This window comes from Erythrolamprus reginae, chromosome 1 (genome assembly GCF_031021105.1).
Source record: "Erythrolamprus reginae isolate rEryReg1 chromosome 1, rEryReg1.hap1, whole genome shotgun sequence".
In the NCBI taxonomy this organism is placed as follows: Eukaryota; Metazoa; Chordata; class Lepidosauria; order Squamata; family Dipsadidae; genus Erythrolamprus; species Erythrolamprus reginae.
In genome coordinates this window covers 9,478,634-9,497,055 of record NC_091950.1, presented here as the reverse complement: position 1 = coordinate 9,497,055, position 18,422 = coordinate 9,478,634, and the positions used below count along the sequence as shown (strand labels likewise).

General features: G+C 46.4%; 1 protein-coding gene across 10 annotated transcripts in view; it reads right to left on the bottom strand.

Annotated features, from left to right (window-relative positions):
• LOC139163213 (cathepsin L-like proteinase) overlaps window positions 1-18,422 on the bottom strand; it is a 74,538-nt gene that overhangs the window by 40,457 nt on the left and 15,659 nt on the right. For 4 of the 10 annotated variants that reach the window (XM_070744191.1, XM_070744208.1, XM_070744185.1 and 1 more), the window contains exons 1-3: window positions 16,539-17,158; window positions 12,830-12,952; window positions 2,970-3,122 (exon numbers count right to left, since the gene is read on the bottom strand). In XM_070744191.1, coding sequence (XP_070600292.1) covers window positions 2,970-3,122; window positions 12,830-12,952; window positions 16,539-16,667 — 405 coding nt within the window. In that variant the 5' untranslated portion in view covers window positions 16,668-17,158. Of the gene's footprint in view, window positions 1-2,969; window positions 3,123-12,829; window positions 12,953-16,538; window positions 17,159-18,422 lie in introns of those variants that run through there. The other 6 variants (XM_070744197.1, XM_070744180.1, XM_070744175.1 and 3 more) reach the window with 4 other exon arrangements.

Below are 18,422 nucleotides of genomic sequence, written 5' to 3'. Positions count from 1 at the left end.
CGCTGCGGTGCCTCCGACCTCTCGGCTCCTGCCCGATGCCGCGGTTTCTGGCGCTCTCCTGCTGGGCCCCAAAGAAGGAAGGCAGGAAGAAGGAGAGCTTCATTCTTCGCGCCTTTTTTCCGCCTTCCTTCTTTGGGGCCCAGCAGGTGAGCGCCAGAAACCGCAGCATCGAGCAGGAACCGGGAGGTCGGAGGCACCGGCACGGCAGCGCCCCGCCCAGCTGGAGCTTCCCTGTCGTCGTCGTCACACCTGGCCGTGTCGTCGTCAGCAAGTGTCCTTTGGGGCTCGGCGGGAGGGCACTGGCGGTGGGAGCGGGGGGGGTGGCGGCTGCAGCGGCGCAGGCAGTCGTGGGGAGATGGCGGTGGGAGCGGGGGGCGGGGGGGGCGGCTGCAGCGGCCCCGGGTAGTTGCTGGGGGATGGCAACGGCGAGCAAGAGCTCCAGGGCGGAGCCACCGGCAGCACCCCGCCCAGCTGGAGCTTTCCTGGCGGGGGTGGCAACAATTGTCCTTTGGGGCCCGGCGGGAGGGCAATGGCAGCGGAAACAGGAGGCTGCCGGCTGCAGCGGCACCGGGCACCGTTCCCGGTAGGCTTTTCCAGGGGCGCGCAGGGAGCCGCGGCCACCCGCCCGCCTGCCGGATTTCCCTCCGCGCGGCTGGGGACGCGGATACACCGCCCTCGCCAGCCCGATCTCCCTCCACCCGGCTGGGGACCGTGGATTTGCCGCCCCCGCCAGCCCGATCTCCCTCCAGTGGCTGGTGACGCAGATCTACCGCCCTCGCCAGCCTGATCTCCCTCCGTGGGGGGGTGGGGGGGCGACGAACCGACGACCGGGGGCTGTCCGTCTGTGTTGGGTGGTGCAGGGCAGGCACAGGCAGCCCCAGGGGAGAACAAAGGAGGGAAAGGAAAGATAGAGAAAGGGAGGGAGAGAAAATTGAATGAAGGAGGGAGAGAAAGAAAGAGTAAGAAGTAGAAAGGATAGAGAAAAAGGAAGAGAAAGGGAGGGGGAGAAAGGAAAGAGGGAGGAAGGGGGGGGAGAAAGAAGATATGAAGGAGGGAGAAAAAGAAAGAGAGAAAGGAAAGAGGGAGAGAAAGGAATGAGAGAGAAAGGGAGGGAGAGAAAGGGAATGAAAGAGGGAGAAGGGGTGAGAGATAGAAAGGATAGACAGAAAGGGAGAGAAAGGAAAGAGAGAAAGGGAGGGAGAGGAAGGAAAGAGAGATGAGAGAGGAAGGAGGAGACAAAAAGAGAGGAAGGAAGGAAGAGAGAAAGAAAGAGGGATGGAGAGAGAAAATAAGGAAGAGAGAGAAAGAGGGAGGGAGAGAGAAATAGAGCGAAAGGGAGGAAGAGAGATTTTTTTTGTCCAAACTTTTTTTAGCGCCCACCGCCCCTCTCCATGTTCCCCAGGATTTTGAAAATATGAAAAATGTGCCACGGCTCCAAAAAGGTTGGGAAACACTGTATTAAAGGAACGTCACAGCTCCTTTTTGCCTCTAGGCCCAACCCAGGACCATTTCAAGGCAGTTAATTTTTATTTATAGCCGACAACTATATTCTGTATGTGTCAAAGTGAAATGGTCCTGGGTTGAAATGGTCCTGGGTTGGGCCTACAGGCAAAAAGGAGCTTTTAATATACCAGGGTGATCCGACATAAGAAAAACATATATATATATATGTGTGTGTGTGTGTGTGTGTGTGTATATGTATATGTACAGTAATACCTCATGATACGAACTTAATTGGTGCAAGGAGGAGGTTCGTAAGACGAAAGGTTCGTAAGACGAAACATTGTTTCCCATAGGAAACAATGTAAAGTCAATTAATCCGTGCAACCAAAAAAACCCCCGCAAAAAAACGGCTTTCGGCGACTGCTGGGAAGCCACGCAGCTGTTTTAAAAGGTGACAACCGGCCTGGGGGGCTTCCCAGCACCCCCCCGAACCCGGGTTCGGGGTTGGGGGGGTGCTGGGAAGCCCCACAGGCCGGCTGCGACCTTTTAAAACAGCCGCGCGGCTTCCCAGCTGTCTCCGAACGCTGAACGCGGAAGTTCGGCTTTGCCATTCGTAAGACGAAACATTGTTTCCCATAGGAAACAATGTAAAGTCAATTAATCCGTGCAACCAAAAAAACCCCCGCAAAAAAACAGCTTTCGGCGACTGCTGGGAAGCCGCGCAGCTGTTTTAAAAGGTGACAACCGGCCTGGGGGGCTTCCCAGCACCCCCCCGAACCCGGGTTCGGGGTTGGGGGGGTGCTGGGAAGCCCCACAGGCCGGCTGCGACCTTTTAAAACAGCCGTGCGGCTTCCCAACTGTCTCCGAATGCCGAACGCGGAAGTTTGGCTTTGCCATTCGGCTTCGGGAGACAGCTGGGAAGCGGCGCGGTCGTTTTAAAAGGTCACAGCCGGCCTGGGGGGCTTCCCAGCACCCCCCCCGAACCCCGAACTTGTGCCGAACATCTCAGTTCCCCCATGCCTGACGGCAGAGGTGGGTTTTAAGGAGCTTACGAAAGGCGAGGAGAGTGGGGGCAATTCTGATCTCTGGAGGGAGTGGGTTCCAGAGGGCCGGGGCCGCCACAGAGAAGGCTCTTCCCCTGGGTCCCGCCAAACGACATTGTTTAGTTGACGGGACCCGGAGAAGACCCGCTCTGTGGGACCTAATCGGTCGCTGGGATTCGTGCGGCATTATTTTTATGGGATATCCCTGAGATCTGTTTATGCAGCATTCTGGTGGCCAAAACGGGCTATGGACCGTGAGGCCCCTGTGCAGCCCTTTTTCAGCCTCCATGGCATCCTGTAGCATCCTGCCAGCCATAAATGGTCCACAGAGGGGGGGCTTGTGAGGCCCCTGTGTGGCCAGTTTTGGCCAGCCCCGCAGGCCAGATCTAAGCATCCCGTAGGCTGGATCCATCCCCCCGGTCTTGAATTTGACATCCCTGGCTTAGAGTGAGCTGTCTATCCCAAGACTGTTTAAGGACTCACCTGGTCTTTTCTTGAAGTGCCATGACTTCTGTGGTGACATTTCTTGGGCTTGGGTGTTGGCTGAATCTCTGGCCCTTGGACAAAGCCTTGAGAAGCATTATCAGGATCAGCTCTCTCAGGAAGAAGAAGCATGTGACTCAATTCTTCATTGGTCTGAGAGAAGAATGAAGTTACATTACCTTTTGCTTAAAAAGGAGGCTTTCTAAGGCTTAAAAGTACCACTTTATGGCATAGCATTTATAGCATTTAGACTTATATACCACTTCCTAGTGCTTTTACAGCCCTCTCTAAGCAGTTTACAGAATTAGCATATTGCCTCCAACAATCTGGGTCCTCATTTTACCCACTTCGGAAGGATGGAAGGCTGAGACAACCTTGAGCCAGTGGCGAGATTTGAACTGCTGAACTACAGCTAGCAGTCGGCTGAAATAGCCTGCAGCACTGCACACTAACCACTGTGCCACCCTGCCTCATAAAAACCTTAGCAAGATCAAGCCTGGAATACAGCATCCAGTTTTGGTCATGTTTCAAAAAAAGATGTTGAGACTTTGAAAAATATGCAGAGAAGAGCAACTAGTTGCTTGAAGACTAAAACATGAAGAATGGTTGCAAGAAGTGGGTCGGGCTAATGTAGAGAAAAGAAGAACTAGGGAGTAACATGGGGGCAATATTCCAGTACAGTAATACCTCGTCTTACAAACCTAATTGGTTCCCGAGGGAGGTTCGTAAGATGAAACATTGTTTCCCATAGGAAACAATGTAAAATGAATTAATGCGTGAAAGAAAAAAAACGCAAAAAAACGCCACCGCCTGGCTGTCACCTTTTGAAACAGCCGGGCACTTCTCACCGTTCTCCCAATGCCAAACGCGGAAGTTCAGCAAAAGTTCAGGTTTGGGTGGCCGCCGAGAAGCCCCGCCGCCTGGCTGTCGCTTTTTGAAACAGCCGGTGGGCTTCTTGGCGTCCTCCGGAACCCGAACGCCAAACCCGAACTTTGCCGAACTTCCAGGTTCGGCGTTCAGGAGGCCGCTGAGAAACCCCGCCGCCCGGCTGTCATCTTTTGAAACAGTTGGGGGGCTTCTCGGTGGCCTCCCGAATGCTGAACCCAGAAGTTCAGGTTTGGTGTTTGGGTTCGGGAGGCCACCGAGAAGCCCCCCGGGTGTTTCAAAAAGCGACAGCCGGGCGGCGGGGCTTCTCAGTGGCCACCTGAACCTGAACTTTTGCCGAACTTCCGGGTTCGGTATTTGGGAGGCCGCCGAGAAGCCCCGCCGCCCGGCTGTTAGCTTTTCAAAAGAGCGGCGGAGCTGTCGGGCCGGTCAGGAGGCTGGAAAGGAGGTGGGGAATCTCAATAGGGAATTCCATGGGCGGAGCTTTGACATCACAAAGACGTCATTCCTGGAGTCCATGTTTCGTCTTTGTGACATCAAAGCTCCGGCTATGGAATTCCCTATTGGGATTCCCCACCTCCTTTCCAGCCTCCTGACCGGCCCGACAGCTCCGCGGCTCTTTTGAAAAGCTAACAGCCGGGCGGCAGGGCTTCTCAGCGTCCTCCTGAACCTGAACGCCAAACCCGAACTTTTGCCGAACTTCCGGTTTCGGCGTTTGGGAGAATGCCAAGAAGCTCCCCGGCTGATCCAAAAGGCGATAGCCTGGCGGCGGGGCTTCTCGGCAGCCTCCCGAATGCCGAGCCCGGAAGTTCGGCAAAAGTTCGGGTTTGGCGTTCAGGTTCGGGAGGATGCCGAGAAGCCCCCCGGCTGTTTCAAAAAGCGACAGCCAGGCGGTGGGGCTTCTTGGCGGCGGCGGGTTCATAAGATGGAAAAAGTTTGGAAGAAGAGGCAAAAAATTTCCGAACCCCAGGTTCGTGTCTTGGATTGTTTGTATGGCGAGGGGTTCGTATCACGAGATACCACTGTATTTGAGGGGATACCACAAAGAAAAGGTGGTCAACTTATTTTTCAAAATACCCGAACGCAAGACAGGAACAATGGATGGAAACTAATCAAGGAGAGAAACAACCTGGAAATAAAGAGAAACTTTCTAACAGTGGGAACAATTAAGCAGTGGAACAGTTTGCCTCCAGAAGTTGTGTTGCTTTTAAGAAGAGATTGGACAGGCACGTGCCTCAAATTGTACAGGGTCTCTTACTTGGAACACGGGGATGGACTAGAAGACCTCCAAGGTCCCTTCCAGCTCTATTCTGATCGAATTCATTGAGGCATACTGTGTGGCATATTTATCTTCTTAGACTCTTCCAATGATTCATGTTCCAAACTCTTGCAAAAGACATCTGGCAAGCAGAATCCAGGAAATTGTAAATGTCTCTCTGGTCACAAAACATGGTCCCAGGCACTTCAGGCCTGTTGTGATTGCTTGTTTACCTACTGCTTGCCTCTCTGAGATCATTACATTTGGCTTTACAAATTGGAAAGTGAGAGTGATCTGAATGACACTTACCATTTGTTACAGGCGTATGTGGAAGTGGGCCCATTCTTTATTGTATCGTGCCATTTAAATCTTCACTGCAAACTTTTTTGTGGCAAGAAGTGTTTCTCAACCTTGGCCGTTTGAAGATTTCTGGGAGTTGAAGTCCGCACATCTTCAAACGGCCAAGGTTGAGAAACACTGGTGTAGTGGAATAAGAGCCAGGATGGCGCAGTGGTTAGAGTGCAGCACTGCAGACTACTTCAGCTAACTGCTAGCTATAATTCAGCAGTTCAAATCTCACCACCGGCTCAAGGTTGACTCAGCCTTTCATCCTTCCAAGGTGGGTAAAATGAGGACCCAGATTGTTGGGGCAAGAGGCTGATTCTGTAAACCGCTTAAAGAGGGCTGTAAAAGTACTATGAAGTGGTATATACCATATTTTTGGAGTACAAGAGGCACCTTTTTCCTCCCTAAAAGAGGCTGAAAATTCAGGTGCATCCTATACTCTGAATGCAGTGTTCTCTCTAATTTTTTTTTGGGGTGGGCGGAAAAGTATAGTGTCTGAGCGGCAGTCCCTTCGGGACTGGGCGGCACAGAAATAATAATAAAATTTCCCTCTCAGCTTCTGGGCAGGTTTGGAAAACTCTGAGTTGATGATGATTTTTAAGTGAGCGATTGCTCACTGCTCAGCTTAGAGGGAACTATGTCTGAATGTAGCTTTTTTCAAAGCTTTTTTTCCCCCAGCCCTAACTACGTGCTAACAATCTTCCCAATTCTTATCTTGCAGGTTCTTTTGTTGTTACTCTTTGCGAAGAATGTTTTCCAAGCCCTAAGTCTTTGCTGGGGTTTTTTCATTGCTCTGACTTGCTCCAAATGTTTCTTTCCAGCCCTAACCAGGTGCTAACGATGTTCCCAGCTCTTACTGGCTTGCAAGCTCTTTCATTGTTACTCTCTCTGAAGAATGTTTTCCAAGCCCTAAGTCTTTGCAGGGTTTTTTTTCCCTTCATTTCTCTACTTTCTCCGAATGTTTCTTTCCAGCCCTAATTATGTGCCAATGATTTCCCCAGTTCTTACTGGCATACAAGCTCTTTCTTTGTTACTCTCTGAATAAGGTTTTTTTAAAGCCCTAACCAGGGGATAAAATAATGCGCTGAAGCTGACCAGACTAAGGACGCTAGGCAGATGAATACCCGGTAAGCAGATTCTTTTCCCTACTTTCCTCCCCAAAAACTAAGGTGCGTCTTATTTATTTATTTATTTATTTATTTAGTTCGTTCGTTCGTTCGTTCGTTCGTTCGTTAGTCCAATGCACAATAATACACAATGAAGGTTATAGAGGTTATACTCGAGTAAAATATATTAGAGAACAAATAGAACTGAAAATTTAGGAAGAGAATATATCAATTAGAGAATAGAAGGATATTATGAGAGTAATATAAGAATAGAATAGAAGAATAGTAGATACGATATATGAGATATAGGGAGACAATAGGACAGGGGACGGGAGGCTATGTCTTCTGCAGGGCTCCGGTGTTTAAAAATCTATCTTTTAATCTATTTATTTTATTTATTTATTTTGTCCAATACACAATTAGGGTTTTAGTGGGTATATATCTATATACACATAGTAAAATACATGATGAAGGTTATAGAGGAGATACTCATAGTAAAATATATCTGTGAAAGGATATACAGTAAAAGAAGATATAGTAATAGAACATATCAATGAAAGAATAGAAGAAGAGATATAGGAATAGAAGAAAGGTATAGGAGATATAGGAGAGCAATAGGACAGGGGACGGAAGGCACTCTAGTGCCCTTACTGACCTCTTAGGAATCTGGATAGGTCAACCGCAGATAATCTAAGGGTAAAGTGTTGGGGGTTTGGGGATGACACTATGGAGTCCGGTAATGAGTGCCACGCTTCGACAACTCGGTTACTGAAGTCATATTTTTTACAGTCAAGTTTGGAGCGGTTAATATTAAGTTTAAATCTGTTGTGTGCTCTTGTGTTGTTGTGGTTGAAGCTGAAGTAATCGCCGACAGGCAGGACGTTGCAGCATATGATCTTGTGGGCAATACTTAGATCTTGTTTATACTCCAAAAAATACAATAAGTCTAAATGCTATTGCTAATGAAACAGGACTAGAATGCTCAGATTACAGAATGGAAGTTCATTGCTGAAATGAACACTCGACACAGGCTCATCCCTCTCAGTTGCATCCCCAAAATTGCAAAGAGGAATCGGGAAATCAGCACTTGGATCCCCCTGGATGAACCTGACCTATATCAGATGATTTTTGTGGGCGGAAAGCAGATGGAGAGATGCAGCTTCAAGCTTCAGATAAATGACAGGATTTTAATGAGGAAGGAAAGGAAATCCTAAATAAAACTTGGGATTTAGACCCCTTCCTGTCTCTTGTTTGCTTTAAAAAGGAAAACAAATCTGCTTGAGTTATAGCTAAATGGGTACAAAGATCAAAGAAAGAGAAGAGCCAAAAGAAGCCGGCAGCCAAACTTTCCCCATTCTTGATGAAATTGCACTGACAGATGTTTTCCTTTCTGGCTGGTGACCGTAAACCGGAGAGATCATCAAAGCCTGAGACTTCGAATCATCTTGCTTGGCACATCAGACAAATTAAGAAAACGCTATTCGGTACAGAATAGTGATGGGCGAACCCAACGGTGTTGGGTTTCGGCAAGTTCGGACGAACTTTAAGCAAAATTCGGCCAAACGCGAACCAAACCCGAACAGGGAATCCCACCAAGAGATTCCGGGAGTGGAACTTTGACATCACGTGTACCGGCAGATTGCTAAGGACGCCAAGGTGATCACTTCCTGGATTCCATGGAATCCAGGAAGTCATCACCTTGGTGACCCTAGCAACCTGCCGGTGACATCAAGGCTCCGCCCCCAGAATCTCTTCGTGGGAGGGATTCCCCAGCTCCTTCGAAGGGAGGTCTTCACGTAAAAATAAACATTGTTATTTTTACAAAAAAAGGACGCCGCAGCAGCGCTGCAAGCAAAGGGCAGTCCTTTCACGTAAAAATAAACATGTTTATTTTTACGTGAAAGGACTGCCCTTTGCTTGCAGCGCCGCTGCAGTGTTCTTTTTCGTAAAAATAACAATGTTTATTTTTACGTGAATTTTTACGCAGCGAATGCTGGCTGGGGAATTCTGGGAATTGAAGTCCAGATATCTTCAAGTTGCCAAGGTTGGGAAACACTGATCTAAAGAACGGTTACTAGAATTGGGTAGGTTTAGTTTAATGAAAAGAAGGACCAGGGGAGACATGATAGCAGTGTTCCAGTATCTCAGGGGTTGCCACAAAGAAGAGGGAGTCAGGCTATTCTCCTCCAAAGCAGCTGAAGGCAGGACAAGAAGCGATGGATGGAAACTAATCAAGGAGAGAAACAACTTGGAATTAAGGAAAAAATTCCTGACAGAGCAATTAACCAGTGGAACATTTTGCCCCCAGAAGTTGTGGGTGTTCCAACACTGGAAGTTTTTAAGAAGAGTTTAGAAACATAGAAACATAGAAGACTGACGGCAGAAAAAGACCTCATGGTCCATCTAGTCTGCCCTTATACTATTTCCTGTATTTTATCTTACAATGGATATATGTTTATCCCAGGCATGTTTAAATTCAGTTACTGTGGATTTACCAACCACGTCTGCTGGAAGTTTGTTCCAAGGATCTACTACTCTTTCAGTAAAATAATATTTTCTCATGTTGCTCTGGATCTTTCCCCCAACTAACTTTAGATTGTGTCCCCTTGTTCTTGTGTTCACTTTCCTATTAAAAACACTTCCCTCCTGGACCTTATTTAACCCTTTAATATATTTAAATGTTTCGATCATGTCCCCCCTTTTCCTTCTGTCCTCCAGACTAGACAGATTGAGTTCATGAAGTCTTTCCTGATACGTTTTATGCTTAAGACCTTCCACCATTCTTGTAGCCCGTCTTTGGACCTGTTCAATTTTGTCAATATCTTTTTGTAGGTGAGGTCTCCAGAACTGAACACAAAGTTTGGACAATCATTTGTCTGAAATGGCATAGGATTTCCTGCCTGAGCAGGGGTTTGGACTAGAAGACCTCCAAAGACCCTTCCAACTCTGTTACTCTTGTTAAGGATGTGCAATCTTTATGCTGCTACTTAATCTGCCAACTCAAGCATTTACCCATGGGGGATGGGCAAGCAGTGGGGAATCTGCTTCTAAATAGCAATGAATGCATTTATTTATTTATTTATTTATTTATTTATTTATTTATTTATTTATTTATTTATTTATTTATTTATCCAATTTTTATGCCGCCCTTCTCCTTAGACTCAGGGCGGCTTACAACATGTTAGCAATATCACTTTTTAACAGAGACAGCATATTGCCCCCACAAATACTTACTTACTTACTTACTTACTTACTTACTTACTTACTTACTTACTTACTTACTTACTTACTTACTTACTTACTTACTTACTTACTTACCGGTACTTATTTATTTAACCGCCCTGAGTCTACGGAGAGGGGCGGCATACAAATCCAATAAATAATAAAATTATTATTATTATTATTATTCGACTTCTCTGCCACCCAATCCTGAAGGACTCAGGGTGGCTTACCATAATAATATAAATATAAATACAAATCGATACAAAACAATGACATTCTAAACATAATCTAAAACTATAAAACCCCGTATTAAAGGAAACCCATTAGTTATAAAACAGTCAAATCCCATACATACATGCCATTTGTACAGTGTGGCCCTCTCCGTTGTTAGACCATGGCCCCCCGAGGCCTGCCAGCAAAGCCAGGTCTTCGTTGCCCTATGGAAGACCAGTAGGGTTGGACCAGTACAGACATCGGGGGGGTAGTTGATTCCATAGAGCCGGGGCGGCCACAGAGAAGGCCGTCCCCCATGGTCCCAACAACCTGCATTGCTTCATTGACGGGACCTGGAGGAGACCAACTCTGTGAGCTCTTATTGGTCTCTGGAGGTATGTGGCAAGAGGGGGTCCCGTGTTGTCTCACATGCCCTTAACAACGCACGTTTATGTTTATGTTTATTAGATTTGTATGCCGCCCCTCTCCGTAAACTCGGGGCGGCTCACAATACAATAAGAACAGTTTATAACAAATCTAATAAATTCACAATTTAAAATATTTTTAAAAACCCATTATTAAACAGACATACACACGAGCATACCATATATAAATTGTATAGGCCCAGGGGAGATATTTCAGTTCCCCCATGCCTGACGACAAAGGTGGGTTTTAAGGAGTTTACGAAAGGCAAGGAGGGTAGGGGCAGTTCTAATCTCTGGGGGGAGCTGGTTCCAGAGAGTCGGGACCGCCACAGAGAAGGCTCTACCCCTGGGGCCCGCCAACTGACATTGTTTAGTTGACGGGACCCGGAGGAGGCCCACTCTGTGGGACCTAATCGGTCACTGGGATTCGTGCGGCAGGAGGCAGTCTCGGAGATATTCTGGTCCAATGCCATGAAGGGCTTTAAAGGTCATAACCAACACTTTGAATTGTGACCGGAAATTGATCGGCAACCAATGCAGACTGCGGAGTGTTGGAGTAACATGGGCATACCTAGGGAAGCCCATGATTGCTCTCGCAGCTGCATTCTGCACGATCTGAAGTTTCCGAACACTTTTCAAAGGTAGCCCCCTGTAGAGAGCGTTACAGTAATTGAGCCTCGAGGTGATGAGGGCATGAGCGACTGTGAGCAGTGAGTCCCAGTCCTGGTGCACCAGGCGAACCTGGGCAAACACCCCCCTCGCCACAGCTGAAAGATGGTTCTCTAACGTTCCCCGCCACCCACTCTTGCCCATATGTTCCAAGCCCCCCACCCTTTCCTCAGAGAGAGAGAAGGTGCCAGTAGCAACAACCCTACATGGGGCTACCCTTGAAGAGCGTCCTCAATGCAGCCGCGTGAGCAGAACAAGAAGCAATGGGTGGAAAGGAGACCACCAAGGAGAGAAGCAACTTAGAGCTAAGGAGAAACTTCCTAACAGTGAGAAAAATTGACCAGTGGAACAGCTTGCCTCCAGAAGTTGTGGCTACTCAGTCAGTGGAGATTTTTAAGAAAAGACTGTCAGCCATTTGTCTGAAATGGTAGGGTTTGAGCAGGGGGCTAGACTAGAAGACCTCCAAGATCCCTTCCAGCTCCATTCTTATGTATGAAGATTTTCCCTTCAACATGCATGAGCTCCAAATCTCTGGTATACAGTGATCCCTCGTTTTTCGCGGGGGATGCGTTCCAAGACCACCCGTGAAAAACGAATTTCCGTGAAGTAGAGGAAAGTTTTTTATGTATTTAACGAGTATTTGGACTTTTAAAACCCACCCTTTGCATTAAACAGTCATTCTATAATGTTTCTCAGCTGGAACTATATGGGATATCCTACCAGTTTCCTTAATAGAGTACAGTAGGACTGTAGAAGAATTTTATAAATTTTTAATGGATTTAAGCCCCCTTTGATTTCATTTGATTTATTTATTTATTTATTCTTTGTCCTATATACAATACATATGGAATGAAATAGGCATTAAGTAGTATATATAGGGATAGTAAGTAAAAAATAAGAGGAGTGGATGAGAGGGAGAGAATATATAGGATATATGAGAAAAGGAAAGGTAATTGGACAGGGGACATTAGGTACATCAGTGCACTTATGTACGCCCCTTACTGGCCTCTTAGGAACCTGGAGAGGTCAATCGTGGAGAGTCTAAGGGAGAAATGTTGGGGGTTGGGAGTAGACACTATAGAGTCCGGTAATGAGTTCCACGCGTCGACGACTCGATTGTTAAAGTCATATTTTTTACAGTCAAGTTTGGAGCGGTTAATATTAAGTTTGAATCTGTTGCATGCTCTTGTGTTGTTGTGGTTGAAGGTGAAGTAGTCGTTGACCGGAAGGACATTGCAGCATATGATCTTGTGGGCAATACTTTGATTGATTTGATTTTATTGGATTTGTATGCCGCCCCTCTCCGTAGACTCAGGGCGGCTAACAACAGTAGTAAAATAGCATATGACAATCCAATATTAAAACAGTTAAAAATCCTTATTGTGAAACCAAACATACATACAGACATACCATGCATAAAATTGTAAAGGCATAGGGGGAAAGGGTATCTCAATTCCCCCATGCCTGGCGGCAGAGGTGGGTTTTAAGAAGCTTACGAAAGGCTAGGAGGGTGGGGGCAATTCTAATCTCTGGGGGGAGTTGATTCCAGAGGGCCGGGGCCACCACAGAGAAGGCTCTTCCCCTGGGTCCCGCCAAGCGACATTGTTTTGTTGACGGGACCCGGAGAAGACCCACTCTGTGGGACCTAACTGGTCGCTGAAAACCGGTGAAATAGCAAATCCGCGAAAGATGAACCGTGACGTAGCGAGGGATTACTGTACTCCCAAATTTCCTTACCCAATCACTAAAGTGGTTCATCTTCATCCAATAGGTGTGTTTCCCTTCATCGGCCTCGCGGTTGTGCTGCTCAACTATTTGCAAAGTATTCTCCCATGTGGCTCTCCGGGAGGCCTCTTCCTGCTAAGGGAACCAAGAATAGACGGAGAATATAGAAAATAGAAAATGTCCAGAGATACTTTACCAGAAGATCCTTCCATTCCTCCACTCGCAAGAGAATACCGTATGCATGCACAGTGCAGAATTTTTTTAAAAAATTGCAAAAAAATAAAGCTGAAAACAAGATGGCAATGTATGCACAATGCCGTTAAGTCGGCTTGTTCCCATGTTCGCATGGTACAGATTTTTTTTTTTTTGCAGTAGTCTATTTGTATGTGGGTGAACCCACTTGGAGATGGATAGAGGAGTGATGTCTCAGTTCCTAAGACCATTGGAAAAATGTGTTTTCCGATGGTCTTAGGCGACTCGTGTAAAAGGATTATTTGACCCCCAAAGGGATCGCAACCCACAGGTTGAGAACCGCTGATCTAGAAAAAGATGCAGGAAAATGGAAGGCAGCCCTTCAAAAAGTAAGTTTGTACCTTCAAAGGTTGCACTGCCATCTCTCTGGATGCTATTGGAACTTTCTTTTTTAAAAAAAAGAGAGAGAGAAGCAGAAAGAACGAGGGAGGAGAAGGAGAAGAACCTTAGAAGCATTAAAACGGACGTCTTAGAGCAGTGATGGCGAACCTATGGCACGGGTGCCACAGGTGGCACGCAGAGCCATATCTGCTGGCACGCGAGCCATTGCCCTAGCTCAGCTCCAACATTTATTTATTTTATTTATTTATTAAATTTGTATGCCGCCCCTCTCCGTAGACTCAGGGCGGCTCACAGCAATAGTAGAACACAATGTAAAACACAAATCTAACATTTAAAAACTAAAAAACCCATAATTAAAAAACATACACACAACATACCATACACAAATTATATAGGCCTGGGGAAGATGTCTCAATTCCCTCATGCCTAAGTTTACGAAAGGCAAGGAGGGTGGGGGCAATCCTAATCTCCGGGGGGAGCTGGTTCCAGAGGGTTGGGGTCACCACAGAGAAGGCTCTTCCCCTGGGTCCCGCCAGATGACATTGTTTAGTTGACGGGACCCAGAGAAGGCCAATTCTGTGGGACCTAACTGGTCGCTGGAATTCGTGCAGTAGAAGGCAGTCCTGGAGGTATTCTGGTCCAATGCCACGAAGAGCTTTATAGATCATAACCAACACTTTGAATTGTGACCGGAAACTGATCGGCAACCAATGCAGAATGTGGAGTGTTGGTGAAACATGGGCATACCTTGGGAAGCCCATGATTGCTTTCGCAGCTGCATTCTGTACGATCTGAATTTTCCGAAAATATTTCAAAGGTAGCCCCATGTAGAGAGCATTATAGTAGTCAAGCCTCGAGGTGATGAGGGCATGGGTGACTGTGAGCAGTGACTCCTGGTCCAGATAGGGCCGCAACTGGTGCACCAGGTGAACCTGGGCAAATGCCCCCCTCGCCACAGCTGAAAGATGGTTCTCTAATGTAAGCTGTGGATCGAGGAGGACGCACAAGTTGCGGACCTTCTCTGAGGGGGTCAGTAATTACCCCCCCCCCAGGGTAATGGACGGACAGATGGAATTGTCCTTGGGAGGCAAAACCCACAGCCAGTTTGTCTTATCAGGGTTGAGTTTGAGTCTGTTGACACCCATCCAGACCCTAACAGCCTCCAGGCATTTTTGGCTTCCAGAGAGCCTCCAGAAGGATAGAGGGGGGCATTTTTACCCTCCCCTGGCTCCAGGGAAGCCTTTGGAGCCTGGGAAGGGAGAAACATGAGCCTACTGGGCCCATCGGAAGTTGGGAAACAGGCTGTTTCTAGCCTCCAGAAAGGCTCCGGGGGGGTGGGGAGAAGCTGTTTTTGCCCTCCCCAGGCACCAACAATAGTGCACACGCAAATATTCCGAATAAAAAAATGCAAATATTCCAAATAAAAATTAATTAAAACTGAAAAGTTCTCTTTCACCTTTCTTAGAAATATTCCAAAAGAGACAAATCTGAAATATTATATACAAGAGAAACTGCAAACCTATTGATAGATGGCTATCCAAAAACCCTTAGGAACATTATAAACTAAAACGGCTAGAAATAATCTGAACTAAATCTTTAAAGTCTCAATTTAGCGGTCAACAATATAGTTGACAAATCAATAGTGAAGATCTTCAGGTGGTATCATTACAATTCTATAGAGTTTAAACTTGACTATATAAGTTCCAAATATGCGCAAAATAAGAATGAAAATGTAAATTATGTTAATCTCGACTTATATATGTTATCCCTATTTAGTGATAAATTACTATATATTAACTTGATATATTCATGGAATTCACTTTTTATAGTCGCAGCATTAAGTTTTTACTTTTGTGATGTGTACCACCTACAGGTCACATTTTGGAAATGCTCATTTAATGTTTTGTTATGTTCTATGTTTCATGTTTGTTTGTTTTTTCTTTTTTATAATCAATAAAAAAATTTTTTTAAAAAAATAGTGCACACTATAGCAGTGGAAGTGATGTGCCGGTGCCTGGAGGCTGTTGGGGTCTGGATGGGTGTCAACAGACTGAAACTCAACCCGGATAAGACGGAGTGGCTGTGGGTTCTGCCTCCCAAGGACAATCCCATCTGTCCGTCCATAACCCTGGAGGGGGAATTATTGACCCCCTCAGAGAGGGTCTGCAACTTGGGCGTCCTCCTCGATCCACAGCTCACATTAGAGAAACACCTTTCAGCTGTGGCGAGGGGGGGCATTTGCCCAGGTTTGCCTGGTGCATCAGGACCGGGACTCACTGCTCACAGTCACTCATGCCCTCATCACCTCGAGGTTCAACTACTGTAATGCTCTCTACATGGGGCTACCTTTGAAAAGTGTTCGTAAACTTCAGACCGTGCAGAATGCAGTTGCGAGAGCAATCATGGGCTTCCCTAAATATGCCCATGTTACACCAACACTCCGCAGTCTGCATTGGTTGCCAATCAATTTCCGGTCACAATTCAAAGTGTTGGTTATGACCTATAAAGCCCTTCATGGCATCAGACCAAAATATCTCCGGGACTGCCTTCTGCCGCACGAATCCCAGCAACCAGTTAGGTCTCACAGAGTTGGCCTTCTCCGGGTCCTGTCGACTAAACAATGTCGTTTGGCGGGACCCAGGAGAAGAGCCTTCTCTGTGGCGGCCCTGACCCTCTGGAACCAGCTCCCCCCAGATATCAGAGTTGCCCCCACCCTCCTCACCTTTCGTAAGCTTCTTAAAACCCACTTCTGTCGTCAGGCATGGGGGAATTGAAATTTTCTCTTCCCCCTAGGCTTATAGAATTTATACATGGTATGCTTGTATGTATGAGTGGTTCTTTAAATTGGGGGGGGGTTTAGATTATTTTTAATATTAGATTTGTTCACATTGTCTTTTTTATTGTTGTTAGCCGCCCCGAGTCTTCGGAGACGAGCGGCATACAAATCTAATAAATACAAATACACTCACACACTTTTGGGGGGCAAAAGGCTCGCCATCCCTGTCTTAGAATTACTGAAACATGAATTTAGACATTCGTCTTTTCGAGAACAAAGCAAACGCCCCGAATCTGCGGAGAGGGGCGGCATACAAATCTAAATAATAAATAAATAAATAAATAAACTCACGTCAGTGTACACTCTCCCATAGATCCTCTTCCAGTCTGTCCAGGCGTCATCCGAGGCCGAATCCTGCGCTATGGAAAACTCTTTCAAGGAGACCAGCCAAGTAATCAACATCACCCAGCTTGAGAGCATCGTCTTCTAAAAAGATGGAAAAAAACAAAAAGCTCTTCTTATTGGAAGTCAGCCAAGTTCCCCAGTATCCCCAGGTAAATCCCTTGCCATGAAATTATCGCGGCTGGCGCTTTTCTCGGCGTCTTCTATACAGGCGGGTCATACAATCCTAGTTCCTGGACAAACAAGTATTTCGCTTTCTCCTCCAGCCCCGTTGCTATAAGTGCATCCACGAAGGGACTCGGGGGTTGTAAAGACTGCCTGATAACCTTGAACGTTTGCTCTGCGTTTAAAAGAGATGTCTTAAGGACGTCTCCCAAGAGTTCTCGACGGCCTTTCGACCTCTCAGATTAAAGGACGTGCAATTTTAGGCATGGGCTTGCCTGCCCCTGTTTGTGGCCGTCTCACCAATTTCGATCTGCTTCTGAGGATGGGAACATCAGGAGGAGTGTGCGAGTTGAACCAACTGTTGAACTGTTAGTTAGCCAGCTGCAAATCCTCCTCCCGGCTGCACTGGGATATTTGTTGGAATTTGGGATCGGGCGAGTGGAGGAGGGGAAGCACATTTTTCCCTGCTCGCTCCTTGTTCACATCAAAAACAGGAACGGACCCGGCCAGCAGTCCTGTTTTTCTTCCCCTGCCCTACTACTCCTGTGAGTTATGGCTTTCTTTCAGACAGAGAAAAAAAAACTGCAGCCAAGGAAGAATTGGCCGGGAAAGAAACACGATGAGGGACGGGAAATTGAGAGGCGTCCATTGAGAGGATGGAGGGATGGATGGATAGATGATGGCATGTGTGACAGGGGGAAAGCCTGAGTAAATAAACTTCATGCAGTGAGGATATAAGAGGAAGTCCAGCGACAGAATGGAAGGAACCTCTCCTGTTAATGCTGGGGAAAAGTAGGGGTAGAGGAGGCCACCGCTGAGGGGTGGGAGAGAGGGGGAGAGGGAGGGAGGGAATGAGGGGGGAGGGAAGAGAGGCAACAATAATAGATGGAAAGGAACTTAGGGGTTTTGTAGCCCAATGCTCAAACAGGAGACTAGCCATTTCAAACAAGGGGCTGTCCAATCTTAATAATAATCAGAATAGAATAGAATAGAATACCCTACGAGACTAGACTTTCAATCCTGGGCCTAGAAAGTTTAGAACTAAGACGCCTTAAACAAGATCCAAGTATTGCCCACAAGATCATATGCTGCAATGTCTTCCCTGTCGGCGACTACTTCAGCTTCAACCACAACAACAGAAGAGCACACAACAGATTTAAACTTAATATTAACCGCTCCAAACTTGACTGTAAAAAATATGACTTCAGTAACTGAGTTGTCGAAGCGTGGAACTCATTACCGGACTCCATAGTGTCATCCCCAAACCCCCAACACTTTACCCTTAGATTATCTACAGTTGACCTATCCAGATTCCTAAGAGGTCAGTAAGGGGCGAGTACAAGTGCGCTAGAGTGCCTTCTGTCCCCTGTCCTATTGCTCTCCTATATCTGCTATACCTTTCTTCTATTCCTATATCTCTTCTTCTATTCTTTCATTGATATGTTCTATTACTTTATCTTCTTTTCTATTATTTCTTAGATATATTTTACTATGAGTATCTCCTCTATAACCTTCATCATATATTTTACTATGTATATATATAACCACTAAAACCCTCATTGTGTATTGGACAAAATAAATAAATAAAATAAATAAATAAAAATAAATAAATAGAATAGAATAGAATTTTATTGGCCAAGTGTGATTGGACACACAAGGAATTTGTCT